This window comes from Balaenoptera acutorostrata, chromosome 3, assembly GCF_949987535.1.
Source record: "Balaenoptera acutorostrata chromosome 3, mBalAcu1.1, whole genome shotgun sequence".
Lineage (NCBI taxonomy): Eukaryota > Metazoa > Chordata > Mammalia > Artiodactyla > Balaenopteridae > Balaenoptera > Balaenoptera acutorostrata.
In genome coordinates, this window is record NC_080066.1 from 13744972 (window position 1) to 13759679 (window position 14708).

A 14708-nucleotide genomic window follows, 5' to 3' on the forward strand; every position below is an offset into this window, starting at 1 on the left:
CCCCTGCTCTTTTATCTTTGAAAGTTAAGCCTCATGATGAATTTAAAATGGGATTAATTCAAGCACATATATTATTTTTAAGCAAGATATACTTGCATTCATTTAACTATTTTAAAATATATATTTTTAACTCTACAATAATGGAATGATTTCTTCAGTAAGATTTACTTCCTGCATCCAGGTATTGTTTTTCTAACCTTTGTCAAACATAATATATTTTTACTATGAGAGCTTTATCATTATCCTGTTGAGCTTAATTCAGCTGGCTGGATCCAAGATGGGAAAAGCATGAGATCAAACTCTGAAAACTGGTCAAGCAAAAGCTAAGAAGAAAATAAGGTTCACACGAGAGAAAGCAATAGCGGTGAGGGGGAGGGTGGAGTAGGAGGTGAGACACTGGTGGGAAAGAGAGGAGGGTTTTAGCCTAAATGTCATTGAAAATAGACCTCAGTTGGGAAAGGAACACCAATTGGAAATCGACTAAAGCGGATAAACTACACTTCCCCTAAGACTTTGAGTCACGCTTATTAATTTCTGCCAGGTTGCCTACTTTATGGTATTATGCCTATAAATCTTAATTCATTATTAGAAGTATACTTTTTGTCTTGGTTCAAATTTCATTTCTTCTTCACCTCTCTCAAAAGGATACTTTAGACTACTCACTAGATTTGTCCCTTTCAAGTCCTAGGTTCAATTCCTCCTATATCTTTGGGGATGGAATAATGAAATGTGTGGAACAGAGGCCGTAATCAATACATCAGTTTTCAAATATACTTTTAGTTTTTAATATCTGGGGGAGGGTAAGAAGGTAACTGTTTCAGGGATATTTGGGATGTTCCAGGTGGATGCGCGATGTCTATAACGGTCCACGTCTCTTAATCTGTGTCAACACACGGCACAGCTTCGCGGAGCGCGCCAGCGACTGAGAGGCATTTCGCGGAGGCCCAGGTCTGGGGCGCAGGCTTCTCTACTTCCGGCCCCGCCCCCTCCCCCGCGGTTGCTAGGAGACGTGATGTCACCGGAAGCGAGGCCTGGGATAGGCTAAGGCGAAGGGAAGCCTCTCTCACCCGGTGCAACCTCAGCGCCCGGCGCTGGCTCGCCAGCTGTTTGTAGGCCTGGGTGAGGGGCGGGGGTCCGCGGAGGGTAGAGCCGCCCGCGGCCGAGCCTGTCCCTCAGGCTAGGACCAGCCGCAGGGCGGGCGACTCCGGGGCGGCTGCCCGTGCTTCCGACTGACAAGCACTGTTCCCGTAGCCCGCGCTGCCCGCCACGTCCCTGGTCTCGGCCGACGGCGCTGCGCGGCGGGTGACCTCTCCGAGCCCCGCGCGATGACGGCGCCCTGTTCCCGGCTGGCCCGGCTTCCTCCGCGCCGCCGGCTCCGGCTCGTGCCGTTCCCGCCGCCGCTGCTGTTGCTGCTGCTGCTGCTGGCGGTCGCGGGGCCGGCGCGCGGCTGGGAGAGCGGAGACCTGGAGTTGTTTGACTTGGTGGAGGAGGTGCAGCTCAACTTCTACCAGTTCCTCGGGGTGCAGCAGGTAAGCGGGGCCGGCCGGCCGGCAGCCCGCCCGCCCGCCCGCCCGAGGGCTGCGCCTCCGGGGCAGAAAAGTGCGGGTCTGGGTGGAAAGGAGGGGGTGGGGCGGGCTCTGACCCCGCTTCCTCCGAGGGAGCCGGGCACGCGGGGCAAGACTTGGTCATCCTGGGCTCGTCTGCCGTCCTCAGCCCGATCCACCAGGGTCTCCTCGTAACCAGGCTCAGAGGGAATGACCCGCCTTCCACCAATTCCTCACCGCCCGGCTCCCCTTCTCGAGTTCCGGTCTCAGTGACAGCAGTCTCAGTGACAGCCTGGACGGTGCCACCAGCCTGGGGTGGCGATCCCTTCTCTTTCCTCTGCCATTCTGGGGGAGATCCTTGCACCCAGCTGTGCAGGAGGAAGAAGGAAGAGTGGTGTGGGTAGATCTTTTACTCTTACCCTTTCCTTGCCTGCCCCGTGAACGTGGGAAAGAGTAGTCGTGTCTCTCTCCAAATTTTCACCTTCCCAATTACACTTATCCATATTTTAGCAACCTCCTTTCCTCTGCCTTTCTGGGAAGATAGGAATACATTTTGGTTGGCGTCTGGGTTGCAGAAGTTTTTCTTGCACTGTACTTTGGAATCTATGTAGCCTATTCGATTAGGCGTTCGTATCATAGTTTAGAAATCTGGAGGAACTTGAAGCCTCTACAGTGTTGGTCCTGGAAGTCATAGAAGGAGCCATCAAGTTTTCGGGGCAGTAGAGGCACTTGGGGTGCTCCAGGAAGAGAAGTCCAACCAGTAACGCAGGGTCGTTGTCTTTTTCTTTTCCTTTCGTTTCGTTTTCTTTCCTTTTTTAGCTTGAGACTTTAACTTGTAATGTCCGTTTGTTGCTATTTACTTACACCCTGGGAGTGGTGAATGAGGGTAGATATCCCGTCTCTGACGCCATTTTACTGGTTTAAGAATTATGGGGTTAAAGACTTAGAATTTCACAAGATCTGACTGAGCCCTTCATAGAATGCTTTGAATAGTTATGGGGGCAAAAAAAAAAAAAAAAAAAGTTTACCAACAATTGTCATTCAAGGCACACTTCCCGTGACCAGATGTGAAGTGTACATTTCACTCCTACAGGTTATCATAAATTTGTGTGAACTGTTGAGCTTACCACTAAATGGAAATTTACTTTTAAATTAAATATATATAATTGAATATAAAATAGCAGTTGCCATGGCACCATGATTTTAACGAATTTCAATTTTGTAAGTTATAAAGTAGTTTAAGAATTTCACACTTCAAATTCTGTGCAAACGCTTATGTGGCAATTGTCTTTAGTCATTGTCTTCACCTGGTGCCACTTCCTGCTTGTAGAGACAAAGTTGACCTCATTTCAAAGTAAATGATGTCTCAATATGTGTAAAAATCACTAGTGAAAGATAACTGAAGACTTTTAAGAACGCCTTTAATATTGAGAATATTTGTTAGAATTTATCATAATTGATTAAATTCTGTAGCTAGAGAGTCTTTTACATAACCTCTCCAAAGATTTTGAAGATATTTTCCAGTTATTCAAGGAAAATTAAGCCCCTTTCAGAGAATACAGAAACTTAGTAGCAGTGGTTTAAATTTTAGATTATGTAATCTAGCTTGCATGTGAACTCTCATAGAATTTTCATTTATAAATTCATGCAATTAAATTTGCAGAGTTAATTAGGCAGTGTGAACAACCAGAGCATTTAACTATGTGGGCAAAGATGGGAAAATAAAGAAGCATCGGTAATTGAGAAGATTCTGTGTGGAGGTAACATTTTAATAGAAGGATCCAGAAAATTGTTTTCATCTGTGTTTCTCTACCCAGTTGTGTTGAATTGGAAACAATGCAGAAGAAACTTTATTCTACCTAAGCAGAGAAACTGATCGGAACAAGTTCTTTACATTACATTGAATCTTAACTTTCTTAGGAGACTTTCAGGAGACCAGAAATTTGGTAGAGACAAATGCAGCCTGTCTTATGTCCTTAATGTGTAATTTTCAGGCCAAAGCCGACCAGTCTCTTCTTGACTAGCCAGACATGAGGAACCAGAGCAAAGTAGGTAGGTTACTTAAGAGTGGTGACCTGGCTTTACACACTTAATCAGTTTTGTTGTCCATTCAACAGAGATTTAGTTCATACCTACTAAATATTAAACACTGGGAATTGGCCAGTATGTAACACAAAACCCCTAGACTAATGAAACTCACATTTTAGTAGGGGGAAACAGTAAACAACCAAACAAGTAAATATAAATGTCAGATGGTCAGAGAAGTCCTCAGAAAGAAGTAAGGGAGTGAGCCATGTCGATAAGTGCATTCAAGGAAGGCAAACGGTTAGGCTCAAAGGCCTTGGAGCTTGCTTAGTATTTGAGGAATGGCAAGGCAGCCAATGTGGCCAGAGCAGGGTGTATGGGGAGGACAGTAGTAGATGAGATCAGAGTCATGGGGGGCGGGGGAAGATCTTGTAGGGATTCGACGTAAGTCATGAGGACTTTGGCTATTATAAGTAAGTTGGGGATCAAGGGGGGTTTTGAACAGAAGAGGTACATAATTTGACTTAAATTTCAAACCGATCACTTTATTGAGTTGGAGATCAACGATAATGTACGTTATTAATTATTGGATAATTGTGGTGTAGAATGTAGAATGTAGAATGGACCTGGGTGGTGCAAAGTGGTCAGATTCTGGATATAATTGGAACATAGAGCTGACAGCATTTTGCTGATTGTTTGAATGTGGGATGTGGAGGTGGGGAGTGGGGAAGAAAAGTTGAGGATAATTCGAAAGCTTTTTCTAAACCTCAGAAAGTGAATAAATACTTGTCTAATTGCACTTGCCACTTACTGAGATGGAGAAGCCTGGAATAGAAGCAGGTATGGTTGGGGGAAAATCAGTAATTTGGTATTGGTCATGCTAAATGTGAGGTGTCTAATAAACTTTAAAGTTGGTTATCTAAGCCTGGAGTTGTAAGGAGAAGGGTTTGGGCTGTGCATAATAAATTAGGGAGTCCCTGGCACTTCGTAGGTAATTTGAAGCCACAAAACCAGGTAAGTTCACCAGGGGAGTGAATGTAAAAGAGAAAAGAGGGGTCTGGGAGCTGGATCATGGGAGGAACCAGCAAAGGAGAAGAGGAAGGAACAGCCAGCAAAGTAGCAGGCAAACCAACAAAAGATGGTCTCTTTCAAGTCAGGTGAGGAAAGTATTTTAAAGAGGAGGAAGCAATCAGCTGGGCTAAATGCTGATGATAATTCAAATAAGATGCGTTCTGAGCACTGACTGTTGAATTCAACAGTGTGGAGGTCATTGGCTACTTTAGTGAGAGCTGTTTCAGTGGAGTGGTGAGATCAATAGATTGGTTACATTGGGTTCAGGAGAGAAGGAAGGGGGCGGAATTGGAGACAATTAATAGAAAAAAACTTTTTTTTGAGATCTCCATACCCCAAACTAGACTCCAGGGATGATTAGTGACTTAATGTGGCATCCATTTTATCCCTTTTTCTGCCAGGTCTAAAGTAGTTCGCTCAGTCACTCCCTAACCTCTTTAATTGGAATAATCAATGACTTTTAGAACTTGAACCAGGCCACTTACTGACTTATGACCTTGTCAAGTTAAATTATTTCATTTTTAGGACAAATGGTATTTTCTTTCTTTATTTACTTCATAGGAGACACTTAAATATTTATTAAATGAAAAAATATGAACATGGTAACTAAAACTAAACAGTAATTCACCGAATGAGTAATTGCTTGACTGTTTTTATTCAGTAGGTTATATTTATATTGGCCTTTTATTGCTCTCATACAGCAAAGGAATCCCTCTCCTTGTATTCCCAGGTTTCAAATTGGTTCTAAAAGCTTTCAAAGGGATTCCAGAAGTTTTTAGTGGAGGTATGTATACAGGTGACATACCAGAGGCTCACTCTATTTTTAGAATGACTTTGATTGTTCACAGGGCATTCCAATTTGGATATTGCATCTTTTCAGAGGATACAAGGTAGAAGATTAGAAGAATGTAGGGAAAAAAAGTGTGTTATTGAAATATCTTTCATTAGTAACTTAAATTCTAGGTCCCCAAACAGTATTTATATTTATTTATTCTAACAGCTCCTGCTCCTTGGATACCTGTATTTCTTGTGGGATCAATTTTTTTCATTGTCTTTTGGGTCCATGACTTTCTTTATACTTTGTACAGTGTTCTAGCCAACAATAAATACTTCATAGTCATTTAAAAATCTGTGAATTGAAATTGTAACAAGCTAAGTTATCTTAAATTTTGCAGCATTTACTTTCTGATGCAATCAGAGTAATTTTCTTGGTGCCAGTCATTACAGATTCCTATTCCTATAGAACTAGAAAATGTTAGAAATGCCTCTTTCTCTTATAAAATTTTTAATAACTGCATCCTTACATTCAAATGAATGCTAAAGCCTGGTTAAAAGAAGAAAACTATTGTTAAGTGCACATGTGCTTACAAAATGTTGGATTTTAACTTTTTAATCAGAATTAATACATCTTTTAAGCTCTTTCAGTCTGTATTTCAGATGCACAGAATGCACAGAGTAGCAGCCTGTATAAGGGAGGGACAATTATGGCATACTCATCCTACATATATCCAAGGGGAGGGACTTCCTTAAAGAAATACTGCTGATCTCTTGACCCATCTCTTACATTTTTCCGTGGATGAGTTACCTTGTTAGAGGGTGATCACCTGTGGTCTGCTTTGCTTGATTGGGGAGAGCTAACTAATTAAAGAGCTAGAAGTAATGATGCTAATTCTTAACAGACCAGCAAGGCAGTTGTTATCCTGGCCAGACTTTCTCTTGAGTGTACTGTCTCAAAGTCTAGGCTGGGGATGGGAGGGCCAGACTTTCCAGCAAGCCCTCTTGGCTCCTATACGTAATCTCAATTCTCCAGTAGCTTTTCAGCAATAAAGGTGCTATTTGATCTCTATTTGCCTGACTTCTGTGTTCTGTTTTTTTGGGTGGGAAAAGCACAAAGTCATTAATGGGGCCTTCTCAGAGAACCCCAGCATAGGGGTTTGAGAAATAAAGAGGAAGATCTCTTTCATAAGTGACTGGTGAATCTGTACTGTGAGTATCAGTTCTCTCCAGTGATTCTTGTAGATTCCACTGAGCTTGTGGTGTTAGTTGAATATAGTGCAGTCTTTCTCTAGTGAGTCTATTCCCTTGTAAATCTATGTCATGTAATAATCACTCCCCCATTTTCATTGTAGAATCCAAAATTATTTGTTGATTTGTAGAGAGAGAGATGTACAAAATTTGGAATGGTAGATAACCTACCAGTCATTTATATTTCTGATGTAAAGCATATCATGTATAGAGTTAGAGCTGAATAAATACTTGTTTAGTTGTATACATATTTGCATCAGCTTGGATTATTGTAAAATTGATTTACTTTTCTTATGTACACGCTGTTTAGTGGAGGTTGCCTGGACATATTTTACGGGAAAAAGCAAGTTTATTGGGAAACTTTTGCCACATAATCTAGAGCTGATGGAACAGAAATCCTCTTCTAGTTGTAAGTTTCTGTTTTCTTTTTATAGTATTCTTTTTTTTTTTTAAAACTAATTATGAGAACAATCCTAGAATAGTGTGTCTTTTATTATTCATAGATACACCCTAAGCTGAACTGGGAAATGGAATTGTCCTTTGTTATTACAATTATTCTTAGAGATACATTTTAAAATCTTTTTAATAAAAGTCACCATTTTACCCAGTGATTGGTGTAATGTGGTGAATTTCAATATCATATGTTTTATTCAGTGTTGGGAATGATACACAGGGTAGGATGGAGGTGAGGGTAGGTACTTGGCTTGATGATTGCTGGGAGGAGAACCTCCATGGCAGTTGTAAGTAACACCAGTTGATAAAATGCCTTGTATCTATATTAAACATGTTCTCACTTATTCCAAGACTATATGGTCTTGGGAATCTTTTTCTAAGTCAGGCATTATTGGGTCTATTTGGACAGTAATGACGTCAATTAATTCTACCCAGAATTAAAAACAAATCCAAAGTCTTTCTTGTATAGGAGTGTGCAGAGATGGAAGGAAAGGAATGGCAGTGAAAAGAGAGACTTCTGATTGGGTGAAGCAGGACCCTAGACCAATTGATAATGAAGCTATAGTCATATGTATTTTCAAAAACCTTTCTTTATTTTCATCAAAACACCTACTTGTGAAAGATGGGTCCTATACTAATGAATGTAAAAATATGATTATGTTTTAAGTAACATCATGGTATTCCATTTGAAGAGCTAAATTTTTTTTTTTTTTTTACTTATATTTACTGAAATTTTTGTCTAAGAGTGTCATTGGGACTTAATTAGAAATTTAATCTAGGATTTGTGTCTCATTCTCATCCTCCTTAATACTACATTAAGTAAGGTTAGGACTCATTCACTTACTCAGAAAGTGTTTCTGATTACCATCATCCAGCAACTGGAATCTCACGCGTAATCAGGCACGTTGCAAAAGCAAGGCATGCCGCTGTCTACGTTTCTGGTTAGAGAGAATATGTGCATAAAACAGTATGCTTCATTATTAGACAAAATGCCCATTTTAGTGCCAGTGAAGCAGTGGACATAAAGCTATGTGCAGCTACATGGTCAGCTAATAGAATTTGAATTAAATATTAAAGGTAAGAGTTTAAGATCAAGAATTAAATAAAAGGACACATGTCATGGTATAAGCAGCGGTATTAAAATGGAAAAGAAGCAGTATTAAAATGCCACTGAGTGCAAACACTAGAATTCTAAAAGGAAGTAATTAATTAAACAAATTCTGGAATACATACAACTCCTGATCATAGAAGGTACAAGGATTTTGAAAAGCTACATGAGACCGCACTGTGACATGTGTAGTAAGCAGTAGTCAAAATGAGTTAAGACCAGAAAAGTTGTTGTCATTTATTGGGAAGGTCTGAACAGACCATAGAGAAATCCTAGGGTCCATATATGTGCCTGCTAAGGAAAGTAGAGACTTCATATTTCTAGCCAATACTTAAGGACTTTATACCATTAAAATGGATCAGGTTAAGGAAGCTATCTCATGGCCAATTACCAAGAAGCCTCTGACTTTTTGGAATTAAAAAAAAAAAAAATGCAAATCTTATTAGCAGTTATTTTCAATTACCACACTTTTAGTTAACATATAAAAGATTAGTATTTAGGTCCTTCTCTGACTTTAAGTAGTGTTTTGTATTAATATTGGTGATTAAATTTGATTTAAGGAAGTTAATATATGACTGTATAATGTAGGGTGACTGGAACTTGTTGTTCCTTGTACTTAAGTATATAAAGTTCAAATGATTGCCATGCTATGCAGTTCTATAGTAGTTATACAGAATTAGTGTGACTTATTGTATCACCCATTTGCAAGTATATGTTTAACTTAGAGTAAATTAGATCTTGAAATTAGTTTTTGTGGAAAGCTTTGCAGGTTTTCAACAATGCTGCCACCTCTCAAAGCATTGTTGAAACTTCTTATTTTGCATTGCTTTAAAAGCCTGCAGCATATTTGGCAGATTTACTCATTGATAGTAAACCTTTAAGATGGATTTGATTTTTGCCTACAGCTTATAGTCATTTGGAGCTAAATTTGATGACTAAATTGGGTTAGCAAGCTTGGGTAAGTACGCTTTGGATTGATAAAGAGATCTGAAAATAAATTTCAAGTAAGGCTCATAAACTGGTTTGAGGACTGTTGTCAAAGAAGAATTCCAGGGAAGTTTGGAGGGGGTGTCAACATGAAGTAAATCTGTAGCCTTACAAAGCAACAGAATGTATTCCAGTAAATGGCTTTTGGAGTACTTACTACTTTGCGGGTAGCAAATTTCTAAAAGAATTTTTACCTATCAGAGAAAAATATGTAAATAAAAATCATCATTAATTTTAGAGAGGCGGGAAGATATTGAGCTAGAAGAAAATATTTTAATTATTTGCCTGCTTGCTTTTAAAATTAAAAAGGATCATAAAGGTATTTATTATATAACATTTCTCTAATAATGCTAGTTAAAGCAGAGTGGTGGAGGAACCAATATAAACATTAGGGATAGAGACAGTAGCTGAGAATACCACGGAAGGAGAAAGGAAATACACAGAAAGAGGGACATGTACACAGAAAAAAAATACATCAATACAAATACTGTAATGGAGTAGTATCTCCATCTTGTGGCCTTCTTTGTATATTGTTGTTAAAAATGTTGAGGGGTTGTATTTTCACAACTGTAGGCATAAGTAAGAATAAAATATAAGTCAGATGAAAATAAAATATGGGTCAGAGATTTTTTTGCAATGACCTTTGAGCCTGAGCTTCCCAGTTGGTGTGCAGTAAGTCAGTGTGCTGGGACAGTGGTGCCCTCCCCAGAGAGGCCTTAAGTTAACTCCAGTGTGTCTTACAAATGTAATTTTCTGTGAAATGCCATGGTATGGAAAAAGTTGGAAGAGCACTGTGAAGGCATGCAGTTATAATGTTTTTCTTCCAGGGAAAATTTTATAAGCCTGTGTATATATGTGTATACATATAAAAATAAAATTGTCCTATGTCATTACTCTTATCAAAATCTTTGCTATACTAAAGATCTTCGTTTAGATCTCATAGAACCAAGAGCATTAGTTAACATATTGGTGAGTGAATCCGGATATAAAAGGAATCAAGAAATCTGATGAATTAGTGTCCTTCAGTTACTTGATTACTTATTCTGGATGGTGGAATGACCATTATGTAACTATGGGTACTGCATACCCATAGTTTGCACTAACTCAGAGGAATACTTTAATGGTTTGTAACAATCTGTGTGAAGAGGATACAAATGTCTTTGGAATGTATAAGTATACCATTTCTGAGTAGCCTAAAGTAATACTTTGTGACAGTAGGAGATCAGGATTTGTAAGTAAAATACCACCTTACTGACATATATTTCAGATTTTTGACAGATGACTTTCTTTTTAAAGCCATTGATCCCTTAGGGCAGCACTGTGCAATAGATACATAATACAAGCCACATACATAATTTAAAATTTTTTAAAAGCCACATTTTAAAAAGTAAAAAGGAAACAGGTAAAATTAATTTTAAAATATATTTTATTTAATCCCATGTATCAAAAATATTATTTCAACATGTAATCACATTTTTAAAAGTTATTGAGACATTTCATATTTTAGCTTTTTTACTAAGTCATCAAAATCTGGTATATGTTTTAAATTTATACTTCTTAGCACACTTCAATTTGAATACTCAATTTTGATTGAAAATACTTAATCTGTGTTGAGATTTCATAGAATGTGCAGCTAACAAGTAGATTCATGTAATCAGATTCTTCCAAACTAACAAGTAGAGTCATGTATTCAGGTTCTTCCAAACATACTTAAAAAGCTTTTCAGTAACTGAATCAAATATCATTTTAAAAATTTAAATATAAATGACTCAAATTAAATAAAAAATTTGATTTCTGAGTTGCACTAACACATTTCAAGTGCTCAGATATGGCTAATGGCTACCACATTGGATAGCACGACCTTAGAGAATGAACATTTCTTTGTTGTATAGCTATATCTAAATATTTTTGGATAAAATCACTGATTGCTGTTTCCATTTTGTCAGGGACATTGTAGGTTTTGTTTTTGTGTCTTAACTCATTGTGGTTTTTATTGTTTTGCTTTTTTTTTAAGGATTGTTCCAATTATGCTATATATCATCTTCCTAGTTAGTTTTCTGTCCGTTTTGTCCATTCTTTTCTTTGGCCTGTAAAGGCTGTTAGTATAGTACATGCTGCTCTTCTAGGGACAATGGGTTCTGAACATCCATGCGTAGAGGTCTGTCTGCTGAGGGTGTTTTCGGTAATCAGCTTAATCCAATTTGGTCGTTTACTTTTGCTGACTAGCCTGTTATATTTTATAATTCTTAAAGTGTTATTAAGTTAATATATTAGGTCTTTAATGATGCTTTGACCAAGAAATCACCAGTGTTCCTACTTTGTAATTTTAACTTTGAGGTTGCCTGTTCTCCCTAGTTATTCTGAAACTCATCCATCAAATATATTATTAGTTATGAAATATTCACTATATTCTCTGCTGTCATCTATTTTGATTATTATAACATCTTTAATTAAATAATTTTAAAAAGGGATGTCCAGGTGCAGTTCTATTTGTGTGCCAGTCTTTTGGCTCATTATAATATCAATTAGGGATTCCAGAGTCTTCCTTTTCCACTAGCCACCTTTGCCATCTCCACACAGCTCCTAAAAGTACTGCTTTATTTTGGACTGATTAATTGCTGATCTTTTTGCTTTTGTCTTCTGTAATTTCATAAGCAAGTAAGGAAAAGAAGTAGATCTTAATATTGATCGTTCTTATACCTGGCTATTATTGTTTTAAATAGTCCCGTTATAGAAAAGAATTGCAGTGGGTCAGAGATGTTAAAAACTCTATGCTAAGGGAAAAAAACAACAACGAAAATTGAAGAACGGATATAGAATCCTGAAGTTAGAAGAGACCTCACCAATATCTAACCTGTTTCCTCATGTAGGAGTCTCTTCTGTAGCTCTCCCCGAAGATGGTCATCCAGTCTGTTTGATTTACGTCTAACAATGGGGGATTATGAAACAACCTGTTAAGTTTTTGATAAAGTACTCAATGGGAATTTTATTCTTATGTAAAGCCAAAAATCATAATTCTTATACTTACTTTCAACTTTATTTGCAGTCTTCTTTTGGAGTACCTCTGAGTATATATTCCCTCTAAATTATTTTTCTGAAATGCCTTAAAATAAAATGCACAAGAGAAATAATTACTTGTTGATTCTCTCCACAACAGTAGAGTTATTTAAAAACAAACAAACCACAGTTCTTTGTATAGTAGTTATACCTCAATAAAGTTGTTTAAAAATAAAATACAGGCAAGCTGAGAAGCCTACTTGGTTTCATGGTCTTTAGATATGTATTAAGTCCACCCTAGAGAAGACCCAAGCCACCGTAGTTACAGTTGTCTTGGAAGTACACCAAGCATGATTTGAAGTTACTATAAATAATTTCCTGGGCTCATCAAAGTCAGCAACAGGCAATTTCTGAACGTTGAAAGCATAAGATGATTTGGGGTATGTCGGCTTTGATAATATGGACCACAGGGTTGATTTAATTAAAATTGTACCCAAAAGTTGTTACAGACTCTTAAAGCAAGACCCGTGTGTACAGTTGTGCAGGTTGTGTGTCTGCTTCAAAACTATCGTGATACAAAGATGTTTTAGACTGAGGTTTTCATGAAGAATTGCACATAGGTAATTAAACTGTGAAGGAAATAATTTCTCTTTCATAATTAAAATGTTATGTTTCTTTAGGTAGAATTTTAGTTTTCAGGTCCATCTTGAGTGGCTGTTTCTCTCCTTTTTATTCACCCGTCCTCCCTAGGGGCTTTATAGTGGCTTTTACTCCTTTCCCCGAGACACCTAGACAAGCAGTCGGTCTGATATAGGCAGCTTAGGGCTCCCTCCTGAGGTTATATTGAGGCCATTGCAGATCCAGATACCAAGCCTGCAGATTGTTTGGCCTGGTTTCAGCTGTTGGGCTGAAACTGTGGCCTCTTAGCATCTCGGACACATAATATTTTATAAGTTTGTAGCCTCAGGCAGCGGACTTCACTTTTTTTCACAGGTCGTGGAGTCCCACTGCAACCCTTGGTTTCCAGCATCGAGTCTGGCTCTGATCCCAGGCCTTTTGTGGAGCACTTTCAGTCCTCATTACTCTGTGGGAGTCATACTTCTCATTTCTCCTGCCTACTACAGGTGTAGAGTCCAGGCTTTTAGCTTAAGCTCTGTTTGTGGCTACACGTTTCCTTTAGTTTTTGTCTACAGAGATACTTAACTAGTTTTGGCCGTGGCTATATGTTTATGATTTTCTCTCTTTAAATTTTATCATTGGTACATATTTGGAGTAGCGTTTAGGAGGAGCAGTGCTACTTTGACTCCAGAGTATTTTTTAAAGCTGCACTTTTTAAATTATTATTTTTAATGCCATTTTCCTATTATCTAAGCACCTTTTACTACTTAGCATCCAGAAATATAGTCAGGCCTATTACTCACAGCAATGTAAGAGGCTGTTACTTAGGCATTAAAAGGAACAGTAAACCGTTCAGTCCGTGTCGCTATCAGTCCACTATTCCTAGACTTGATCCAAGTCTGGGCGCTAAAACAGGCAAGTAACATTTCTAAAATAATCAGATCCCACAGGTTTTGAATATTGTAATAAGTAGATCCATTACCTCAGAGTGATGTATGTGGCCCTGTTATTGGAGGTGTCCAGAGGAGAGTCCTGAACTCTGTCTTGAATGTAGTTAGAAAACCATGCCAGGTGGGGAAATAGTTACTGAAACTCAGGTACGTGTCAGAAAAACCATTGCTGGAGGAAATGAATGGTCCTGAAGTTAAGATATATGCAGATAATTTCATGTTGATGTTTTGTAAATATATACCAATCACAAACCTCTTAAAAAAACTTTCTTTTTCTGGACCTGAATAACATTATGTTCTCTTACATATAGTCTTCAAAATTCACAAAACAAAAAATAGGACAGTGAGGGTTAACCTCACTGAAAAACATTTTCAATAATCAACTTGATGGACGATACTAAAATCATAGAGTTTCAGTGGATATTAGCTTCATGGAATTGAGTGATCTTTAATCAAAGCTTCAAGCAGTTTATAGAGTACACATTTGGAATGTACTTTAAATTATTTTAAGGAAAGAAGTATACAATTCAGTTTTATAAGAAAAGATAAAGGGTCTTTTCATATTAGATCCATAGGATTTAAATATAATCGGTTTACATACAATTTGAAGGACATGTTTATCTTATTATTGTATACCTTTAATATTGAGTTGTTAATATAAGGGAAATCTTTAATGATACTACCATGGATGAAAACCGTGGTATAATGATCTTTTTAAAAGACATTTCACTTACAGACTGTCATTGTTGCTTTTCTTTAACATGGATAAGAATACTCTGTTTCTGCAGCAGTTCTCTGCAATAGTGTTTCTAACCTTTGTTTTTGTGACAAAATAGAATATGCACAGCTATCTAGGTTATGTTATGAAATTCTGATAAAACCTGTTTTTCATATTTATTAATTTGTTCCTTCTACAGCACACTAATAATA

The 14708-nt window shown here is 37.9% G+C and overlaps 1 protein-coding gene across 1 annotated transcript in view; it reads left to right on the forward strand.

Annotated features, from left to right (window-relative positions):
* The first annotated feature begins 1014 nt into the window (after positions 1–1014).
* The window catches only part of DNAJC1 (DnaJ heat shock protein family (Hsp40) member C1), a 197790-nt gene continuing 184096 nt past the window's right edge, over positions 1015–14708 (forward strand). Inside the window, exon 1 of the mRNA XM_007189873.3 lies at positions 1015–1529. Within this exon, the coding sequence (XP_007189935.1) occupies positions 1326–1529 (204 nt within the window). The 5' untranslated portion in view covers positions 1015–1325. The remainder of the gene's footprint in view (positions 1530–14708) is intronic.